Genomic DNA, 23,291 nt, shown 5'->3' with positions numbered 1-23,291 from the left:
TGTAGCGGCTCGGGTGACGCAACAGTAGAGCTGTTGCCTGGAGACTCGGGTTCAATCCTGCCTAGTGCTGTCTGGACGGAGTTTGTACATTCTCCCTGTGACTGCGTGAGTTTCTTCCAGATTCTCCTCCGGGTGCTCCGATTTCCTCGCACATTCCAAAGACGTACAGATTTGTATGTTAATTGACCGGTGAAAATTGTAAGTTGTCCCTAGTGTGTGTAGGGTCGTTTTAGTGTGTGGGGATCACTGGTCGGTGCGGATTCAGTGGACTGAAGAGCCTGTTTCCGTGCTGTATCTTTAATGTGTTTGCATCACAACCTGGTTCGGCATATTGAATACCCAAGAACAAAGGAGCTTGCAGAGAAATATCTTTGGTTGCCCCGAGCCGGACCGCCCTCACGGGAGCGAGCCCACGGCGAGTCCTGACTGGCTCTGCCTCCGGAGTCTCGAGGTCACCAGCTCCGCCATTAGGCCTCAGCGCAGACGGAGGCAGAGAAGGGGGATACGACAAAAAAGTTGCATTCCCCCGAAGGGAGAGACAGCAAGCCCCGTTTCAACACCCCCCCCCACATAAACACAACCTAAAAACCAAAAACTTAACTAGACAAAACAAAAAAAATTATCTAAGTATTATGTTTGTGGGCCTGTTATGCTGCTACAAGAATTTGGTGACAAGTCAAGTCAAGTTTATTTGTCACATACACATACGAGATGTGCAGTGAAATGAAAGTGGCAATGCTCGCGGACTTTTGTGCAAAAGACAAACAACAAAACAACCAAACAAATTATAAACACAATCATAACACACATATTCTTTTACATAATAAATAATGGAAGGAAAAACGTTCTGTAGAGTTAGTCCCTGGTGAGATAGGCGTTTACAGTCCGAATTGCCTCTGGGAAGAAACTCCTTCTCAACCTCTCCGTTCTCACCGCATGGCAACGGAGGCATTTGCCTGACCGTAGCAGCTGGAACAGTCCGTTGCAGGGGTGGAAGGGGTCTCCCATGATTTTGTTTGCTCTGGAGTTGCACCTCCTGTTGTATAGTTCCTGCAGGGGGGTGAGTGAAGTTCCCATAGTGCGTTCGGCCGAACGCACTACTCTCTGCAGAGCCTTCTTGTCCTTGGCAGAGCAATTCCCAAACCAGATGGTAATGTTCCCGGACAAGATGCTTTCCACCGCCGCTGCGTAGAAGCACTGGAGGATCCTCGGAGACACTCTGAATTTCCTCAATTGCCTGAGGTGGTAAAGGCGCTGCCTTGCCTTACTCACGAGTGCTGAGGTGTGTGATGCCCATGTCATATCCTCAGAGATGTGGACTCCCAGATATTTAAAACAGTTCACCCTATCCACAGGATCCCCATTTATCCTCAATGGAGTGTACGTCCTCGGATGATGTGCCCTCCTAAAGTCCATGATCAGCTCCTTCGTATTTTTGATGTTCAAGAGGAGGCTGTTATCCTGGCACCCGGTAGGCCTTCTCGTCGTTGCATGAAGGGCGGCAGCGGTAGAGTTGCTGCCCTAGATGCCAGAGACCCGGGTCGATCCTGACCTCTGGTTCAGTCCAAGTGAAGTTGTATGTTCTTCCTGTGACCACGTGGGTTTCCTCCGGGTGCTCTGGTTTCTACCCAAATCCCTAAGACGTGCAGACCTGCAGGTTAATTGGCCTCTGTGAAATTGCCCACAATGTGTTGGGAGTGGAAGTGAAAGTGGGATAACATAGAACTTGTGCGAATGATTGATGGGTGGCGTGGACTTGATGGGCTGAAGGGCCTGTTTCCACGCTTGATCTTTCAATTCATGCATTGAATAAAAAATCCGTTAAAACCACATTCTTCTCCAACTTCGGCATTTTGTGCGTGCCTTTATCGTTCCATACTGGATGGAGTGCCTTCAGTCACCAAAGCCTGAAACTCTAGAATTTATTCCCTAAACTTATGTGCCCCTCTAACTCTCAAACCTCATGTGTTCATAACTCATAACTCTTTAAGTTCTCTCTGTAACTCCTTAGAAACTGACAATGTGATCAAGCTTTCCCTTCTGTCTCCATGTCAGCGTAAAATATTGTTTAATAGTGTTGTCACTGGGGCCGTATGAATGCAAGTTGGTGCTGTGCTTTAGATGCTGAAGGATCATCTACATATCTCCATTATTTTCTACTTCTTATGAAGCATCAGCACTTCAGCTCAGACATAAAGGAAAGTGGTTCTATTGCATGAGTGCATTTTATTTACTCGAGACATTTCAATAGTGTCTGTACTGTGCTTCATATCAAGGAAAGATGTAACTTGACATCTTCTCAAAGCAAAATGTCACAAAGTACCGACCGTACAATTTTTTTCCCCAAAAGCATTTTCTTTTTTTTTTTAAATTGCTCGTGTATGAGACTACAAGCGTGGAGCGTTTTTGCAGCTGGATAGAATGAGTAAAGTGCTGCACAAGGGCTGCCAATCAATACAACTTAGATTGTGTGGTTCAATAGCTACTGTGAAACCATGCATTACCGAAGACAGAATGCGAGCCCCAGAAACTTTCAAAAGCCTGAAAGCATGTACCTCCAGATTCAAGAACCGCTTCTTCCCCGCTGTTATCAGACTCTTGAAGGGACTTTTCATATGCTAAAGATGTACTCTCAATCCTCAAATCTATCTCACTGGGGCTGTTGGAATCGTTTTTATCATCACTTCCTGTGTAGCCTTACATTCCACATTTGAAAAAGAGTCCCAACCTGAAACTCTGTCTACCTACCATGACCTCCAGAGATGCTGGCTGACCCGCTGAGTTACTCCAGCACTTTGTGTTCTATACAAGATGCCAGCATTTGCACTTTTTGGCATCTCTGTATTTTGCAGTTTGTTAATTTTCTGATATACTCATGGATATGATATAATCTGGCTGTATTGCAATCAACATGAAGCTTTTCATTATATTTCAGTACACGTGTCAGTAACAAATCAATATCAATGCCAAATCGAGAACTTTCACCAGCCCTCAAGATGCATTTATTACATTCATTAGTCACAGACTGTCATCTCTGACGCATTTATTACAATAATTAGTCAAACAGACTGTCATCTCCGACAGTTCACCACACACTTGGTGGTGCACCAAAGATTTAACCTTGTTCTGTCAAGTCTGTTGGCTTAAACCCTGAACCTTCTGCATTGGAAGTAACTATTGGCCATCAATGTAGCGCACTTGAAGAGCTAAGAACAGTCCAGCATCTAGTTCCATGTACAGGTCCTCCCCAGCTTACGAATGCCTGACTTGTCTGCAGCCCGTACATATGAAGGAATGTTTTTGGATTACCAACAGTCCACAGGAATGAAATCCTTGGAAATCCAGGAATGAAGTAACTTGGGAATGACCATGTCAATAACTCCCAATTCCCTTGCTGACCTGGTCCTCCTTGTCGCTATCACTAATGGGCCTGCCCCACTTACCCAGCTTTTTCAGCGACTTGCCGGCACCCGTTATAGGTCATTGCAGGTCGCAAAGAATGTTGAAAATCCAACGGCGACCAGAACAAGGTACGACTCTTTGGGCGACTACTCACGACCATACAGGCTTCACCCCGCGACTTGTTGCCTGTATGTTCATGAGTCGCCCAAAGTGTCGTGGCGTCTTTCTGGTCGCCGCTGAATTTTCAACATGTTGAAAATTTTCAGCGACCTGCGACGACCTATGACGGGTGCCGGCAGTGGCCGAAAAAGTTGCATAAGTGGGACAGGCCCATTACGCTGCCTGGGAAAACAGAAGCTCGATGAATGCTTGAGGTGTGACATTTTTAGTTGACAAATGTCACATGAATAAAAAAACTGAAAAGATTTTCTGGGGAATGTATTTAAATAATTATACCTTTTGGTGCTTTTGTAAATTTGACAAAATTGACTTAAAATGACCATTATCCGGAAATGTCACTTACTATTAAATTTTTAACTGAGGCTTTACAGGGCTCTAATTAACAACTCTTAGAATTAAGCATAAATAAGTGAAAGATGTTTAGGCTGCAAAATAAAATCCCATTACTTCTAATGTTCATGCCAATTTAGCATGACATCACCGCACAATTATTGGATTTATCAAATGTTGTCCTAGTCAAATTAATTTGATTTCTGTATTTCTAAACTTCAACAACATGTAACACTACACTTTAAGATTGTATTAAAACATATGATGGATCAGAATTAGGCCATTCGGCCCATCATTCTAAGGTAAGGAAAATAACAGCTTACACACAAAAAGAGATAATATTAAACTTTAGGAGGAAAGTGAACGTTAGGAGAATAACATCCCTGGCTTGGCTCCATCAAGGGTGTGGATGTGTAAGTTACCTAGGACTTTGGAGTTTACCTGGACAGTAAACTGGACTGGTCCAGGAACGCTGATACCCTGTTCAAGAAGGGACAGACCCGCCTGTACGTTCTTAGGAGGCTCCGCTCCTTCAACGTCTGCAGTAAGATGCTGCAGATGTTTTATCAATCAGTGCCATCTTCTACGCTGTTATGTGCTGGGGAAGCAGGGCGAAGGCCATCAGAAACACCAAACTCATCAAGAAGGCTGGCTCTGTCCTGGGAGTGGAGTTGAATTCATTGGAGGTGGCATCGGAAAGGAGGAGCATCTTGGACAATACAGCTCACCGTACTATAACAACTATCTTGGAACGTCAAGATATCTTACCCAGATATGTTTAGAAGCAGTATTGCTGCACCAACATCACCATCATATGAAACAAATTAGCAGCAACTTACCCAAGTCATAAGCCATGAAGTCTGAAGAAAAGCATTTTGCTCCGTGGCTCATAGAAGTGTCGTTGTGAGTGTTACCACCAAATACCAACATTGTCCCGCTTTCAATAATGGCCGTGTGCAGATAACGGAAGAAGCCTCTGTCCTTTAAAATTGTCCTATAAAGATATAAAAGGCGATCATTTAACTTACTAACCTTTTTTTTAAATGTAGACGCATGGAATTACAGGTGCTGATACAAGCTTTGTCCTGACCCCCCCCCACCCCAACCCAGCTTTCACCCCCATAACTCCCATTACAATCAGTCCGAAAATGAGTCCAGACCGAAAACATCACCTATCCATGTTCCCCAGGGATGCTGACTGACCTGCTGAGTTACTCCAACACTTTTTTTTTTTTAAAGATAGATACAATGTGCTTGAGTAACTCAGCGGGTCAGGCAGCATCTGTGGAGAAAAGGGATGAGTGACTTTTCAGGTCGGGAGCATTCTTCAGACTGAAAGTAGGGTTTGGGAGGAGGAGAGATGAAGAGCTGGAGGTGCGAAAAGACCAAGACCAATCAAGGCCGGCCACAAATAACCTCAGGCAGGGTGGTACCTGGTAAGTCCATTGTTGACTTGGAAAGGCGTGATCTCAAGAGAAACAATGTGGAGAACTGCTGAACTGGTAAAATGATTAAAGAGAGGCACAAAATGCTGGAGTAACTCAACAGGCCAGGCAGCATCTAGAGAGAAGGAATGCGTGACGAGACATTTTGGGTCGAAACCCTAGGATGGAGAGAGGGGCCGTGGAGGGTCGGGGCAGAGGATTAAGTTACTTAAAATTAGAGAATTAAATGTCCATACGGTTGGGTTGTAAGCTACCCAAGCGAAATATAAGGTGCTGATCCTCCAATTAGCGTGTGGCCTCATTCTGTCAATGGAAGAGGTGTAGGACAGAATGGGAGTTGAAATGGATTCTGTAGATCTAGGCCAGGGGTCGGCAACCTACGGCCCACGAGCTGAATCCGGCCCGTAACCCAAAATCAACCGGCCCGCAGGCGTATTTTTTCCCGTTATTTAAACTTCTTCACAAAAAATCGGAACTGATATAATGCCACAAACTGGGCAAGAGGTTAGTTGGATTGGTGGACACAGTTCCACTGATGTAAAACTGCAGTTGCAGTTGCAGTGGCTGCGGTGCCTGATGCTCCGGGGAGGATCAGGGCCAGGGCCAGGGTCGTCCGCCCTCATCCAAGATGGCGGCGCTGCTGGCCGTTGGTTCGTGTGGACAGGGCGGACAGGAATCCAGTGATAAATGGACAGGACTGGTCTTTGGAGAGGAGAGGGAGTGGATGGGGGAAAGGGAGCGAGGGGATGAGAGGGAGAGGTGGAGAGGGAATGGGGGGGAAGGGAAGGAGAGGAGAGGGGAAGGAGAGAGAAGAAGATGATCAGCCATGATCATATTGAATGGCGGTGCAGGCTCGAAGGGCCGAATGGCCTACTCCTGCACCTAATTTCTATGTTTCTATGAGAAGGGGGGGGAGGAGAGGGAAGGGGGAGGGAGAGAGGGGGGGGGGGGGGGGGGGGGGAGAGAGGGTGCTGGAGGAGAGAGGTGCTGGACAAGAGAGGTGGAGTAGAGCGGTGGAGGAGACGGGGTGGAGGGGGGAGAGGAGATAGGATAGAAACGTCATCTATCTGTGTTCTAGAGATGCTGCTTGATCCACTGAGTTACTGCAGCATTTTGTGTCCATCTTGGGTATATATCGGCATCTGCAGTTCCTTGCTCCTACAGTGTTTTATTTTTCAGCTGTATTCATTAGTTTTGAGAGGTTTGTCTGCAAAATTCAGAAGAGCCCTGGAGTGCAATCGCTGATGTTTCCAGCAGCTTCTCACTTGTAAATTAATATACTTCCAACAAATCCCTGTGAAAACTGTATCCTACTCAGAAGGTTCCTAAAAATAATGAAACTTATCCTGACTAGCATTTCAACCACTTTTCACACGGAGGATGACGGGTATATAATTTTCACACAGACGATTTTCACTCACAGGCTGGTGGGGACATGGAGCGAGCTGGCAGAGGAAGTGGTTGATGCAGGTAAAATAACAAGCTTTAAAACACATTTGGACAGGTAAATTGATATAAAATGTTTAGTGGGATATGAGCAAAATTAGGCAAACGGGTCTAATTTAGTTGTGGCATCTTGGTCAGCACAAACGAATTGGGCTGAAGGGCCTGTTTCCGTGCTGCATGACTCTATGAGTGGCACAGTTGTAGAGGTGCCGCCTTACAGCACCAGAGACCTGGGTTCGATCCTGGCTCTGGGTGCTACCTGTATGAAGCTTGTACATTCTCCCTGTGACTGGGTGGGGTTGTGTGTAGGATAGTGTACAGGGTGATTGCAGGTCGGCGCAGACACACGGTGGGCCGATGGGGCTGTTTCCACGCTGCATCTCTAAAGTCTAAAGACTCTGAAAGGGAACTTTGCTTTCAAATTGTTTGCTATAATTGCATTCCCATCACTGCAAAGCTCCTTCATCAGATTCACATGAGAACTGCCCATGCTGACCAAATGGAACCTTGTCAAAGTAACCCGCCTCATAGATAAATTAAAATAAATAAATAGATAAACAGACTTATGGGTGGACGGAAAGACAGAGAGACAGGTGGCCGCCAATTTAAAAGCAATGATCATTCCAATCCTGCACAACTGTTCTGTAACGGTTTCATTAATTTTGTGACACATTGCCAAATTCCTTCCAAAATAACCAAATTCAACAGCAGATTCAACATCCCTTCATTGTTTTCACCTTAAGGGTAGCACGGTGGCACAACAGTTGAATTTTTGCCCTCCAGCGCCAAAGACCCAGGTTCGATCCTGACCAGAGTTTGTACATTCGTCCCGTTGGTTTTCTCCGGGTGCTCCGGGTTCCTCCCACACTCCAAAAACGTACAGCTTTGTAGGTTAACTGGCTTCTATAATTGTACATTTCTCGTATACAGGGTGATCGATGGTTGGCGTGGACTCGGTGGGCTGAAGGGCCTGTTTCCACACTGTATCTCGAAAGTCTTATAATCTCCTGATAGACTTACAGCAAATAATTTCTCCCTCTAACTTGTTTGTAATTTTATCAAATCTTTCCACCCACTCATCCATTAACCATGAAACTTACTCATTTTCTAATGATAGACACAAAATGTTGGAGTAATTCAGCGGGTCAGGCAGCATCTCTGGAGAAAAGATGTTTCAGTCGAGACTGTCTGAATAAGGGTCTTGATCCAAAACATCACCCATTCCTCTCTCCAGAGATGCTGCCTGTCCTGCTGAGTTACTCCAGCATTTTGTATCTATCTCAGTGTAAGCCAGCAGTTCCTTCCTACCCTTTATTTTCTGATGTTGAATGAGAAAACGGTTTCCCTTCAGAGGAAAAAAACATACCCAGAGTGGATTTAAAATGAAATGCTCTTCAGATAAAATCAGGGACAAAAATATTACTTTTGTCCAGAGAAGCACTTACCATTTAAAGCTATCCACATCATACTGGTACAGGTCATCTCTGAGGCCGTATTTATTTGCACTGTCAGCTTTATATCCACCATGTATGTAAATAGCTCGTGTCTTCAAGTCATATACACTGCTATGACCATAGCCTCCTTGAACCAAGGCACCATTTGTTTGCAGTATATTCCATGTATTTTTACCTGTTGAAAATAAATTGAGATTTACCACACAAAGCTAATGTGGATCATTTGCATGCGTTCTGATGAAACGTTATTCAAGTTATTCCCTTTTTCATGTATTTGTGGATGTCTCGATTGTACTCATGTATAGTCTTTCCGTTGACTGGATAGCACACAACAAAAGCTTTTCACTGTACCTCTGTACATGTGACAATAAAATAAGCTCAGGAACAGGCCCTTTGGCCCACTTTGTCTGTGCCAACCATCATGCCAACATAAACTAATTGTATCTGCCAGCATACGATCCATAGCCCTCCACTCTCTGCATACCCATGTTCCTTTCTAAAAGCCGCTGAAAAGCCATTATTCCATCTGCCTCCACTATCATTCCTGGCAGCTCGTTCAAGGCACCCATCACCCTCTGTGTATTGGAAAAACAAGCCCTACACATTTCCTTTAAATTGTACACCTCTCACTTTAAAGCTATGCTCTCTAGTCTATGAGATTTTCACTCTGGGGATATTTGTTCTGTGTGTCGACCCTATATATGGCTTCATCAGTCTGAAGAAGGGTCTCGACCCGAAACGTCGCCCATTTCTTCTCTCCCTAGATGCTGTCCCACCCGCTGCGTTCCTTCAGCATTTTTGAATACCGATTTTTCCAGCATCTGTAGTTCTTTCTTAAACTATATATGGCTCTCATAATTTTACATATTTCTCCCAGGTATCCCTTCTGCCATTTCAGAGAAAACAGTCCAAATATGTCCAACCTCTCCTTGCTTGCAGCTAATACCACCTAATCCAGGTAATATTATATGCTTTTAGACCTTAGAGTTTAGAGAGTTTTTGAGTCCGCTCTGACAGTAATCACCCTGAACAATAGCACTATCCTGCACACTGGGGACAATTACATTTCATTTTTCACAGAACCTCCAAACATGCATGTATTTAGAGCGTGGGAGGAAGCCGAAGCACCCGGCAAAAATCCATGCAGGTCACCGGGAGAATGTACAAACTCCATACAGACAGCACCAGTGGTCAGGATTGAACCCAGGTCTCTGGCGCTGTAAGGCAGCAATTACTGCTGCGCCTCCGGGCCATCTAGTCTTCCACTGCCTTCTCCCAAACCCATGGCGAATTACTGGATATTAGATATTTCTCATTCAAAATTGAATTCACACTCGCAGACCAGTTCGATACAAATTAGTAGAAGAACTTTCCTCAGTGGTGGAGAGATAAACATTGTAATTATAAACTATTAAGGTATTTGAGGTATCTGAGCTTTGGCAGTTTAACTCACGGGGTGGATCTAAAGATGAAGATAGTCTCTGTTCAACTGCTGGCTTCAGACAATGCAAGAGGTCAGAAAGCATGGCACAACAGCAAGCCAATTTTCAACCATAATTTTCTCCATGAGTCATCTTTTCAAATCTATTCTTGTGCTCACTCTTTGCTTCATAACAAACTCTGTTCAATGATGATTTAAGGCACGGTATTCCCATTTAATAATAATAATAATAATATATTTTATTGTCATTGCACTTAAGCGCAATGAGATTTGGTACGCAGCTTCCATCCGATGTCATAACATAAATCTATATTACTAAAACTCTGTTCTTGACCGGTTTTGGCGATCTGTGCTGCGATTTCCGAGAGAACGCCGCCATCTACGGCCGTCATTTTTGGCCACCTCGCTCAGAGCCCCCCTGCGCCGTATGTGTGCCGAGGATTTTTCCCGTCGATGAAATATGACAGAGATAATAATGATTTTACAAAATTCGCCATTCTCTCTGCTGCCCCCGCTGGCAGCAGGGGGGAGGGACTATAAAACCAGGAAGTGGTGTGCCTCAATCAGTCTCTGCAAGTGGTGTCCCTCAATCAGAGCTCTGAATGACACTGACAAATGTCTACAGCACTGTGAGTACCCTTAATTTGGTTTGAGAATGAAAATATGGTTAGAGGTAAAAAAAACACTGCCTGCAAATGTTTGTTTGGGTTTGGGTTGAAGTAAAAAGGCACTCTCTCCCGCCCCCCCCCCCCCCCCCCCCTCCTCCTTCTCCTCCTCCCCCCCCCCCCCCTCCACCCCCCTCTTTTTTTCCCCCCCCTCCTCCCATCCATCCCCTCCCCTAACCCCCCCCCCCCCACACACCCCTACCCCCTACCCTCCCTGCCCCCCTCCCCCCCTCCTTTCCCCTCCCCTCCCCCCTCTCTCTCTCTCCTCCCCCCCTCCTCCCCCCCTCTCCTCTCCCTCCCTCCCCCACCCCCCTCTCCTCTTCCCCCCTCTCTCTCTCCCCCTCCTCCCATCCATCCCCTCCCTAAACCCCTCCCCTCCACACACCCCTACCCCCTTCTCTCCACCCCCCCTCTCCTCCCCCCCCCTCCCCCTCCTTTCCCCTCCCCCCCCCCCCCCTCTCTCCTCTCTCTCCCCTCCCCTCCATTAGCGAGAGTGTGGGGCGGGCGGGGGGGAGGGGGGCGGGTAGTTAGTGTGTGTGACGCTGCATGCCGCCTCCGCCTCCGCCTCCCCCCCCCCCCCCACACACAAACCGCACTTTGGGAGAACAGACCCAACGGCTCTGCACTTGGTCTAGTAACTAATAAAATTTGGATTTAGATTTAGATACCACGAGAACATGGATTGTAAAAAGAACAGTAAAATAGTAAAAACTGTTCAAACAGACTAAAGTGCATATGTGTCTGTACGACGTGACCATCTGAGGGAGACAGTCCATGGGGGTGGGGGGCACTCAGCAGGGCCGGTTCAGAGCCGCTATAGCTCTGGGAATTGAGCTGTTTCTGAGTCTGGAGGTTTGGGCGTAGGAGGCCTTGTAACGTCTGCCGGAGGGAAGTAGTTCGAACAGTCCATTACAAGGGGATGAGGAGTCTTTATGGATGCTGACGGCCTTCCTGAGGCACCGTGTGTGGTAGATGCCCTCCAAGGCTGGTAGCTCTGTCCAAATGATCCTCTGCGCTCTGTGGACGACGCGCTGAAGAGCTCTCCTCTCCGCCTCCGTGCAGCTGAGATACCACACAGAGATGCCATACGTTAATATGCTCTCTGTGGTGCAGCGGTAGAATGTTGTCAGCAGCTGTTGGGGCAGACCAGTCTTTTTAAATGTCCTCAGGAAGAACAGTCGTTGCTGTGCCTTCTTGACCAGCGCAGCGGCGTTGGTGGACCATGTGAGGTCCTCTGAAATGTGAGTGCCCAGAAACTTAAAGCTGGACACTCTCTCCACACTGTCCCCGTAAATGGAGATTGGGGCGTATTCTCCATTATGGGACCTCCTGAAGTCAATAATCAGCTCCTTGGTCTTGGAGGTGTTTAGTGACAAGTTGTTACGTGCGCACCAGTCCGCCAGGATCTGCACCTCCGCTCTGTATTTTGTTTCATCACCGCTGGTGATCAGCCCAATCACTGTTGTGTCATCTGCAAACTTCACGATGGTGTTGATGTCGAATGCAGGAACACAGTCGTGAATGAAGAGGGAGTGGAGCATGGGGCTTAGTACACAGCCCTGTGGTGTGCCGGTGCTCAGGGTAATAGTGGAGGACAGGTGCAGGGCCCAGTCTCACTGCCTGCGGTCGCTCCGTCAGAAGGTTCAGGATCCAATCGCATATCGGCGAGCTGAGGCCTAGCTGGTGGAGTTTGGTGGTGAGTTTGGTGGGGATGACTGTATTGAATGCAGAGCTATAGTCTATGCAGAGCGTCTTCACGTACAGAGTATGAAGTCAAAACGTTTGAGAAGGTAAAAATAAACCATTTTGTGGTGTCACAGTGGGGCAGCGGTAGAGTCTGCGAGACCTGGGTTTGATCCTGACTACGGGTGCTGTCTGCACGGAGTTTGTACATTCTCCCCGTGACCGTGTGGGTTTTCACTGGGTGCTCCGGTTTCCTCCCACGTTCCAAATACGTATAGGTTTGCAGGTTAATTTGGCTTTGGTTGAAAATTGTAAATGGTCCCTAATGTATGTAGGATAGTGCTTGTGTATGGGGATCGCTGGTCAGCGTGGAATCGGTGAGCCGAGGCGCCTGTTTCTACCGTAGCCATGTTCTACGCAGTATCTCTAGGTAAAAAAACTAAAACCTTTCCATGAATCAATACATCATTACTGAGCAGTTGTGAACTACAGCATTGTGAGACGTGAAACAAGGTCAAACAATGCGCGGATGACAAGGAACCACATGAAAGCTTCATGTCACGCTGAAACGGGTCAATTTGTTGTTGGTTCGCTGCTCACCATTTGTCTCTGTACAGAGAAAAATCCCTGGGTGACCTTGTATTAACTTATGTTGTCATCCACATATCGCCCAACAGATTTTGTTACTCAATATCGAACAGCAGATTTCACTGAACACTATCCTTTCACACAGAGGGTGATGGGTATTTGGAATAAGCTGCCTGCCAGAGGAGGTAGTTGAGGCCAGTGCTATACAACATTTAAAAGACATTTGGACGGGTGCATGGATAACCATATAACCATATAACAATTACAGCACGGAAACAGGCCATGGCCCTATGTGAACAAATAGGCAAAGGTTTTCTCAAAAGGATACCAAGGCCTCCACCACTTCCATAGGGATATACCCCTAAACTTCTGTCCCTTAGTAGTATAGACCAGGGCATCTTGCTTGCCATGGGCAAGTTGGGAGAGGGCCTATTTCTGTGCGGTGCATACCAAAAGCTTTCTTTACCACCCTATCTATATGATTCCACCTTCACTAACTTATACCAGATCCCTCTGTTCAACTGATCAATTTCCTACCATTTACATGTACATTTTGATTTGTCCTGCCAAGGTGTGCAACATTTCTCAGAATGCCTGCCATCTTTCAATCTGGCCTAAATCATCTGAGATCTGCATCCTTTCATAGATCTTGGTGCCGATAGTTTTGGTCAATTTCAGGACATCTTGCTTGCCAGAAGCAAGGTTTTCTAAAAGGCCAATCTGATTTCTGCCAATTCTTTATGATCTACAGTTGTAGATGGTGCCGATAGTTTTCCATTTCTTTTCCAGAAGCAAGGTTTTAAAAGGCCTCTCTTTCTGCCAATTCTGATTGTTGCGAAGTTCATATGTTCTTTCTCGCGATCAGATGCAGCTTTCCCCCCCCCCAGTTCACGAGAAAACTTGATCAACTTCTTGCCAATTCATTACTCTCCTTTCCCCATAGTTACAGAGGAGTTATTATCAAATAAAAACAGGCTTGTATAATCTTAAAGTGACTGACATTCATGAATCAATTATCTTCATCCAACCTATCCAAGCGGGTACAGCAGCATCTATGGAGCGAAGGAAATAAGCAACAATGCGGGCCAAAACCATTCTACAGACTGATGCAGGGTTAGGGGCGGGGGGCAGGAAGCCATAGATGCTGCTGTACCCGCTAGGTTTCTCCAGCAATTTTGTCTACCTTCCATATCTGCAGATCCTTCTTGAACATGTCAGCCAAGCTGATGATTACGTTTGCCAGTTTGTGTTTAGTTTAGAGATACAGCGTGGAAATAGGCCCTTCAGCCAACTGAGTCTTTACAATATACATTATTAATGCTTTTACAATATACACTAATGATTCTATTTACAATATACGTTATTGATTTAGATGAAGGGATTAAACGTAACATTAGCAAATTTGCAGATGACACAAAGCTGGGTGGTAGTATGAACTGTGAGGAGGATGCTATGAGGATGCAGGGTAACTTGGACAGGTTGGGTGAGTGAGCAGATGCATGGCAGATGCAGTTTAATGTGGATAAATGTGAGGTTATCCACTTTGGTGGCAAAAACAGGAAGGCAGATTATTATCTGAATGGTGTCAAGTAGGGAAAAGGGGAAGTACAACAAGATCTGGGGGTCATAGAAACATAGAAACATAGAAAGTAGGTGCGAGAGCAGACCACCAGGTCCATCGAGCCCGCACCGCCATTCGCTCATGGCTGAACACTAAACAGACACACTTACCCACAAACAGTAGACACAAGACACAGAACACAAGACACTACCCTCCCCTTTATACCGCTATCACCCCTCTCCACCCCAAGAACCTCGTGATCTCCTGGGGGAGGCAAAAAACCGGATAAAAACCCAGGTCCAATTCGGGAAAAAAAATCCGGGAAATTCCTCTCCGACCCCAATCTAGGCGATCGACATTGTCCAGGAGATCACTCAGGTCTTACTATACTAACCATACCTAGGTCCATATCCCTGCCCTCTCCCCGTAGCCCCTTATCCCCTTGGCAGCTAAAAAACCATCTATTTTAGTCTTAAATATATTTAAAGTTTCTGCTTCCACTGCTCCCTGGGGCAGTGAATTCCATAAATTAACCACCCTCTGGGTGAAGAAGTTCTTCCTCATCTCAGTTTTAAAAGAGCCCCCCCTTATTCTGCAACTATGTCCCCTAGTTCTAGTTTCCCCGATCATTGGGAACATCCTCGGTGCATCCACCCGATCAAGGCCCCTCACGATCTTATATGTTTCAATGAGATCGCCTCTCAATCTTCTAAACTCCAAAGAGTAGAGTTCCAGCCTACTTAACCTTTCCTCATATGTCAATCCCCTCATTGCAGGAATTAATCTTGTAAACCTTCGCTGCACTGCCTCCAGGGCTAGTACATCCTTTCTTAAGTATGGACCCCAGAACTGTACACAGTATTCCAAATGTGGTCTCACTAATACTGTGTACAGCTGCAGCAAGACCTCCGTGTTTTTATACTCAATCCCCCTAGCAATAAAGGCCAAAACTCCATTGGCCTTCCTGATTGCTTGCTGCACCTGCATACTAACTTTCAGTGATTCATGTACTAATACCCCTAGATCCCTTTGCGTTGCATTACAACGCAGCTCCTCCTCATTTAGAAAATAACTTGCCCTATCATTTTTTTTCCCAAAGTGAATGACTTCACATTTATTAGTATTAAATTTCATCTGCCAAGTTGTTGCCCACTCACCTAGCTTATCTATATCCTTTTGCAGACTCTTCCTATCCTCCTCATCCCCTACTTTTCCTCCCATTTTTGTATCGTCCGCAAATTTTGATATATTACACTTGGTTCCCTCCTCCAAATCCTTGATATAAATTGTGAACAACTGGGGTCCCAGCACCGACCCCTGCGGAACCCCGCTAGTTACCGGTTGCCATCCCGAGTATGAACCATTTATCCCCACTCTCTGCTTCCTATTTGTTAGCCAATCCTCTACCCATGCTAATATATTACCCCCAATCCCATAATTTTTTATTTTTAGCAATAGTCTCTTATGTGGCACCTTGTCAAAAGCCTTTTGGAAGTCCAAGTATACCACATCCACCGGTTCCCCTTTATCCACCCGGGTTGTTACTTCCTCAAAGAATTCGAGCAGATTCGTTAAACAGGACTTCCCCTTCACAAAACCATGTTGGTTCTGTCCGATGAAGTCATGTTTATCCAAGTGCCCCGTTAGTGTTTCTTTAATAATTGTCTCTAACATTTTACCCACCACCGATGTTAGACTAACCGGTCTATAGTTACCCGCCTTCTGTTTACTTCCTTTTTTTAAATATAGGTGTTACATTGGCCATTTTCCAATCCACTGGGACCGTTCCTGCCTCCAGGGAGTTTTGGAAAATTATCACCAATGCATCCACAATCCCCACCGCTATCTCCCTCAAGACCCTTGGATGTAATCCATCAGGCCCAGGGGATTTATCCTCCTTCAGTCTCATTAATTTCCCTAATACCACCTCCTTGGTGATCTTAATAGTATTTAGCTCCTCCATTCCTACCGCCCCCTGTTTATCCAGCGTTGGAGTATTTTTTGTTTCTTCTATGGTGAAGACTGATACAAAATACTCGTTTAATGCTTTTGCCATTTCCATGTTCCACACCAACAACTCTCCAGTCTCACCCTCCAATGGACCAACGTTCACCTTAGCCACCCTTTCTCTTTGTATATAGCTATAGAACCTCTTACTATTAGTTTTTATGTTGTTCGCTAAATTCCTTTCATAGTCTATTTTCCCCGTCTTAATTAATCTCTTAGTTATTTTTTGCTGACCTTTAAATGCTTCCCAATCCTCTACCCTCCCACTATCTCTGGCTACCTTATATGCCCTTGCCTTCAGCCGAATACTATCCTTTATAGTTTTACTGAGCCATGGCTGACTGTTCTTACCCTTACCCCTTTTTTTCTTCATAGGAATAAATTTTTCTTGAAGGTTATACAGTATACCCCTTAAACGTACACCACTGCTCATGTACCGTCTTATTCTTGAGTCTGCTATCCCAGTCAACTTTGATCAGCTCAGTCCTCATACCTTCATAATCCCCCTTATTTAGACTAAGCACCCTAGCCTGAGTTTCAACCTGCTCCCCTTCTATTTGAATATGGAATTCGACCATATTGTGGTCACTTGTTCCCAACGAGTCCCTAACTATGACATTTTTAATTAATCCTGCTTCATTACACAGGACCAGATCCAAGATTGCCTCCCCCCTTGTCGGTTCTGTGACATACTGTTCTAGGAACCCGTCTCTAATACTTTCTATAAACTCTTCCTCTAGTCTACCCTGCCCAGTTTGGTTTGCCCAATTAATATGAAAATTGAAGTCCCCCATGATTACAGCAGTTCCCTTTTTACATGCGTCAACTATTTGCAGATTTATGTTCTGACTGACTAACAGCGTCACAGCTATTTGGAGGTCTATAAATTACACCCACTAGTGTTTTTTCCCCCTTATTATTCTCTATCTGTACCCAAGCTGTTTCACTATCCTGATCCTTCAACGCAATATCCTTCCTCTCTATTGCCGTTATTCCCTCCCTTATTAAAAGGGCCACCCCTCCTCCCTTTCTTTCCTGTCTATCTTTCCTAATTGTCGAGTACCCCTCTATATTTAACTCCCAGTCCTGATCCCCTTGCAGCCATGTCTCCGTAATGGCCACGATATCATAACTATATATACTTAATTGCACCGTTAATTCATTTATCTTATTACGAATACTCCGTGCATTTAGATAAAGCACTTTCAGATGATTTTTACTACCCTTCCTTTCCGTTTTTGCCCCTTTTACATCTAAAGCTTTATCTTCACACATTCTGTCTCCTGTCACATTTTGACTTTCCGCTTCCCCACTGATACCCTGCTCTATTTCCTCTACCCCTGCCGTTATTACCCCCCTTGATACCTCCCCCCCGCTACTTAGTTTAAAGACCTCTCTACTGCCCTAGTTATATGATTTGCCAGGACCCCAGTCCCAGCACCGTTCAGGTGAAGTCCGTCCTTACAGAACAGATCCCCCCTGTCCCAGTACTGGTGCCAGTGGCCCAAGAAACCAAACCCATTATTCCCACACCAGTCTTTGAGCCACGCATTTAGCTTCTTAATTTTACGTATCCTCGCCGATTTGGCCCGTGGCTCAGGTAGCAATCCGGAGATCAGTACCCTCGAGGTTCTGCTTTTTAATTTATTCCCTAACTGCTCAAACTCCTTCAGCAGATCCTCCTTCCTCGTCCTTCCTATGTCATTGGTCCCCACATGGACCACGACCACTGGATCCTCCCCCTCCCACTGCAAATTTCTCTCCAGCATCGCAGAGATATCCTTAACCCTAGCACCGGGTAGGCAACACAGCCTTCGGGACATGTTCTGCTGGCCGCAGAGAACCCTATCTACCCCCCGAATAATACTATCCCCTATCACTACGGTATTTCTTCTAACTCCCCCCTCTTGAATGGCCTCCTGATCCACGGTGCTGCAGCCAGGTTGCTCATCCCTCCCACAGCCCCTGATCCCGTCCTTACATTGAGTAAGAGCCTCGGTCATGCTCGTCAGGGACAAGGGCTGTGGCTCCTGCCGCATCTCCTCCTGGTTCCCCCTACCTGCCTCGCTTATGGCCACACCTTCCTTTCCTTGCTCACTGCCTACTGAATTAGTTAAACTGGTCGGTGTGACCATCCCCTGGCACAAAACATCCAGGTAATACTCCCCCTCCCTGATGTACCGCAGCGTATGAAGTTGGGTCTCCAGCTCATCAATGCGGAGCTGGAGTTCCTCTAGCCTCAAACACTTACTGCAGCTGTAGGGATCTTCTACATCAATGGTGTCGACAAATTCCCACATCTCGCAGTATTGGCACATCTCCTGACCGCCCATCTTATATAGGTAATTAACTGGTCCTATTTAAGAATCCCCTACTGTATTGATACACCCCTTATTTATATAATCCTACCTCCTATAAATGGGAAAGTACTCACCCCAGCCGTAAATTACCTACTGGGTTGGCTGTCTAGTGGTAATTCCGTCCGCTCTTCCTGTCTGGCCCACTGCTCCCTTGCAGTGCGTGGCAAACCTCTTTGCCTCTCCCAGAATCCTTAGCCTCTCAAGCGTATTGGGTGGTCTCCTCTCCGAAGACTCTCGAGCCAAAGACTCACACTTTTCTCACAGGGCACTTCCCTCACTAGGCCGCTCACTCACTGCCGCTCGCAAAGAGCTGTCCTGCTTAAATTGACTGATAAATTGCCTATTTACCAATTTACACAGCCAATTCCTCAGTTTTCAACTGTTTTCACCCCTCTCCTCACACTTGGGCTAGAGCCAATCAGTGGTATCTCTAGCTAATCTGTTGCTGCTGTTGCTCCTCCCAAATCTACAGCAGTACGGTCTTTGTGTATCAGTCACTGAATGTAAGTAGAGCAGAGAGTGAAGAAAGCAAATGGCTTGTTGGCCTTCATAACAAAATAGTCGAGTATCTGAGCAAAGAGGTCCTTCTGCAGTTGTACAGAACCCCAGTGAGACCACATCTGGAGTATTGTGTGCAGTTTTAGTCTCCAAATTTGAGGAAGGACATTCTTTCTATTGAGGGAGTGCAGCATAGGTTCAAAAGGTTAATTCCCGGGATGGCAGGACTGTCATATGTTGATAGAAGGCAGGGCTTGCATACTCTGGAATTTAGAAGGATGAGAGGAAGTCTTAATGAAACATGTAAGATTATTAAGGGTTTGGACACGCTAGAGGCAGGAAACATGTTCCCAATGCTGGGGGACTCCAGAACCAAAGGACATACTTTAAGAATAAGCAGTAAGCCATTTAGAACGGTGATGAGGAAAACCTTTTTCACACAGAGAGTTGTGAGTTTGTGAAATTCTCTGCCTCAGAGGGCAGTGGAGGCCGGTTCTCTGGATATTTTCAAGAGAGAGCTATCAATCGATCAATTAATCAATAAGTTTTATTCATCACATACACAATAAAGTGCAGTGAAATGAATTTGCCAGCAGCGGTACAATCAAAAAAGAACACACAATACACAATAAAATTTAACACAAACATCCACCACAGCATTCTTCACTGTGGTGGAAGACACAAAGTACAGTCAGTCCTCCTCCATTGTTTCCCCATGGTCGGGGTCATAAGCTTCCGTAGTCGCCGCTGCGGGCAGCGGGATGTACAGGCCCTCTCATCTGGACTGTAAGCTAGATAGGGCACTTAAAGATAGCGGAGTCAGGGGATATGTGGAGAAGGCAGGAACGGGGTACTGATTGTGGATGATCAGCCACAATCACAGTGAATGGCGGTGCTGGCTCGAAAGGCCGAATTGCCTACTCCTGCACCTATTGTCTATTGAGTCTGGGCTGACCAGCGGTCCCCGTACACAAGCACCATCCTACACACACTAGGGACCATTTACAATTTAATCAAAGCCAATTAACCTACAAACCTGTACATCTTTGGAATAAGGGAGGAACCAGAGCACCCGGACAGAGGGAGAACATAAAACTCCTTAAGGGCCTGTCCCACTTGGGCGATCTAATCCGTGAGTTCTGGCGAGTTTGCCCTCGACTCATACTCGCACCATGGTCGACACGAGGTCGTAGGAGGTCTTCGTAAATCTCCTTCATGCTCGAGAGTGGTTCCCGCGTACTCGAGGCCTCAGTTAGGTTGCGGCGGTTTTTTCAATATGTTAAAAAACGCCCGCGAGTAAAAAAGGTCGCCATGGAAAAAATCAATACTTTTTTTACTTGTAGGTTTAGTCGTAGTAGGTCGGCATGTTAGTCGTAGATAATCGAGGTGTAGTCGAAGGTAGTCGTAGATAGTCTTCATCACAGTCGTAGGGAGGTTGAAGGGAGGTTGAAGGAGATTGAAGGAGGTCATCTTCACTCTCCACTATTCGGTGTCCAATTTTCCCAAAGTTAGTCGTAGCTAGTCGAAGCTAGTCTTGAACATAGTCGAAGGAGGTATTCTACATGTCATTTTTTTCAAACTCTCCTAAACTCTTCTAAACTCGCCAATTAAGTCACCCAAGTGGGACAGCCCCTTTAAGACAGCACCGTAGTCAGGATCGAACCCAGGTCTCTGACGCTGCACGACAGCAACTCTACCGCTGCGGCACTGTGCCACCCGATTATGTGCAGAATAATTGAAAGAACAGTTTATTCAAATGTACACTGCACTAAATGGCCAAGTAATTAGCGAAGATTGTTAAAAATTAATTCAAAGCACATCAGTCTGTTTTCAACTAGCTCAAATGGGAACATATCTATCTTGTTGTTTATCATGTATCTATGCAGTAAATGGCTCGATTGTAATCATGCGTTGTCTTTCTGCTGACTGGATAGCATGCAACTAAAGCTTTTCACTGTGCCTCGGTACACATGACAATAAACTAAACTGAACCATCATGCCAATACTCACCAAGATTATATGCTTGTATCTTGCTGACATATCCGTAAAGCGGGCAGTAGCCAAAGATGACCAACATCACAACACTGCCATCGTTCATCCGCACTACATGTGCAGAGTGGCCCACCACTGCATACTGCTGCTTTGCCTTCGGAGTCAGCGGCACCCATGACTGATTCTGAATGTGGAACACCCACAGCTGGTTGGTGATATTTCCCGTCGAGTCAATTTTCCCTCCGTACATGTAAATTTTATCCTTAAAATTAAAAATAGAAGACATGTATTGGTAAGAGTTATGCGCATAAATATCCAATATTCACAACCGTCAGAGTTTATGTAGTCATACAGCATGGAAACAGGCCCTTTGACCCAACTGGCCTACACTGCCCAACATGTCCCATCTAAAAGACGGGTCTCGACCAGAAACGTCACCCATTCCTTCTCTCCAGAGATGCTGCCTGTCCCGCTGAGTTACACCAGCTTTTTATGTCCCATCTACATGCAGGGTTATAGGGAGGAGGCAGGAGAATGAGGTTAGGAGGGAGAGATAGATCAGCTATGATTGAATAGCGGAGTGGACGAAGGGCCAACTGGCCTAATTCTGCTCCTATCACGTGATCTACACGAGTCCCACCTGCCTGTGTTTGCCCCATATCCCGCTAAACCCGTCCTATTCATGTACCTGCCTAAATGTTTCTTGAAAGTTGCGATAGTACCTGCCTCAATTCCCTCTTCTGGCAGATTATTCCAAACACCCACCAGCCTTTGTGTAAAAAAGTTACACCACAGGTTCCTATTAAATCTTTCCCAAACTACACAAACTAGTTGATGACCCGATCAACTACTGCCCCTGCACCTATTGTCTATTGTCAAGCTATGTAACTAAAAGAATGCTATGAATCAGTGCTCTGAGTTAAAAAATATTACCTTATACAGAGCCACAGAATGGCCATATCGCCCAACAACTTGGTCTGCTGATTTCTTCAACTTCTGCCATTTCAGTTCTCTTAAGTCATAACTGTGGACAACAAATAAAGTAAAGTCAGTCATTGCTGCTGCTAAAAGACATAACTTACAATATAATTTTCAATATCAAATGTTTAAAGATCTGGAACAGAAAAAGGAAGACAGGAAGGGGAACGGGAACGGGGTACTGGTGTTTCAATGTGAAGCTTTGTCATTCTACCCGCAAAGTGCAAAATGAAATAATATGCAGCAACACTTGTTCCAACACATCGTGATAATAGAACATAGAACAGCACAGCACAAGAACAGGCTCTTCAGCCCACAATGTTTGTGTCAAACAAGATGCCAAGATCATAGAAACGTAGAAACATAGAAAACATTCGAGCCTGCACCACCATTCAATATGATCATGGCTGATCATCCAACTCAGTATCCTGTACCTGCCTTCTCTCCATACCCCCTGATCCCTTTAGCCACAAGGGCCACATCTTAAATATAGCCAATGAACTGGCCTCAACTACCTTCTGTGGCAGATAATTCCCTCTATTTCCCATTGTGGCAGAGAATTCACATTAGAATTCCTTATCTACCTACATAGATCATAAAGTCACAAGTAATAGCAGTAGAATTGAGCCATTCAATCATGGCTGATCTTTCTCTCCCTCCTTACCCCATTCTCCTGTGTTCTCCCCATAACCTCTGACAACTGTCAATCTATCTATGTCTTAAAGATAACCACTGATTTAATCATCTGTATCTCTCCATTCCCTGTATATCCTTATGCCTATCCAAAAGTCTCCTAAATGCCACATTCACATTTGCCTTAACCACCACTCCCAGTAACGGCAATCATCCCTCTGTGTGTAAAATAAAATGCCCCACACATCTTTTTAAAACTTTGCCCCTCTCACCTTAAAGTTACGCCCACTAGTATTTGATTTTTCCATCCTGGGAAAAAGGTTCTGATTATCTACCCTATCTAAACATCTCAATATTTTGTACACTACTCTCCCCACAACTTTTGGCATTCTAGAAAAAATAATACAAATCTGTCCAACCTGTCTCTGTCGCTATCATCCCCTAATCCTGGCAACATTGTGGTATAATCTCCTCGGCACCCTATACAAGCCCTTTCCAAATAATAATATTTCACAAGTCAAACAGAAGTACTGCAGAGCCAGCAGGGGGCACTGTCTGGATTTCAGCACACGGAACTTGCAGATGTTTTACCAGAGAAAAACTTATATCAGGAAGACACAGTGGAAAT

The 23,291-nt window shown here is 45.5% G+C and overlaps 1 protein-coding gene across 1 annotated transcript in view; it reads right to left on the bottom strand.

The window, feature by feature from the left end:
- The window catches only part of atrn (attractin), a 346,003-nt gene that overhangs the window by 200,704 nt on the left and 122,008 nt on the right, over nucleotides 1-23,291 (bottom strand). The window contains exons 7-10 of the mRNA XM_055642697.1: nucleotides 21,986-22,076; nucleotides 21,071-21,314; nucleotides 8,249-8,432; nucleotides 4,752-4,906 (exon numbers count right to left, since the gene is read on the bottom strand). Of these exons, the coding sequence (XP_055498672.1) occupies nucleotides 4,752-4,906; nucleotides 8,249-8,432; nucleotides 21,071-21,314; nucleotides 21,986-22,076 (674 nt within the window). The remainder of the gene's footprint in view (nucleotides 1-4,751; nucleotides 4,907-8,248; nucleotides 8,433-21,070; nucleotides 21,315-21,985; nucleotides 22,077-23,291) is intronic.

This window comes from Leucoraja erinacea, chromosome 1 (genome assembly GCF_028641065.1).
Source record: "Leucoraja erinacea ecotype New England chromosome 1, Leri_hhj_1, whole genome shotgun sequence".
Classification (NCBI taxonomy): domain Eukaryota; kingdom Metazoa; phylum Chordata; class Chondrichthyes; order Rajiformes; family Rajidae; genus Leucoraja; species Leucoraja erinaceus.
This window is presented reverse-complemented; position numbering and strand designations above follow the sequence as displayed.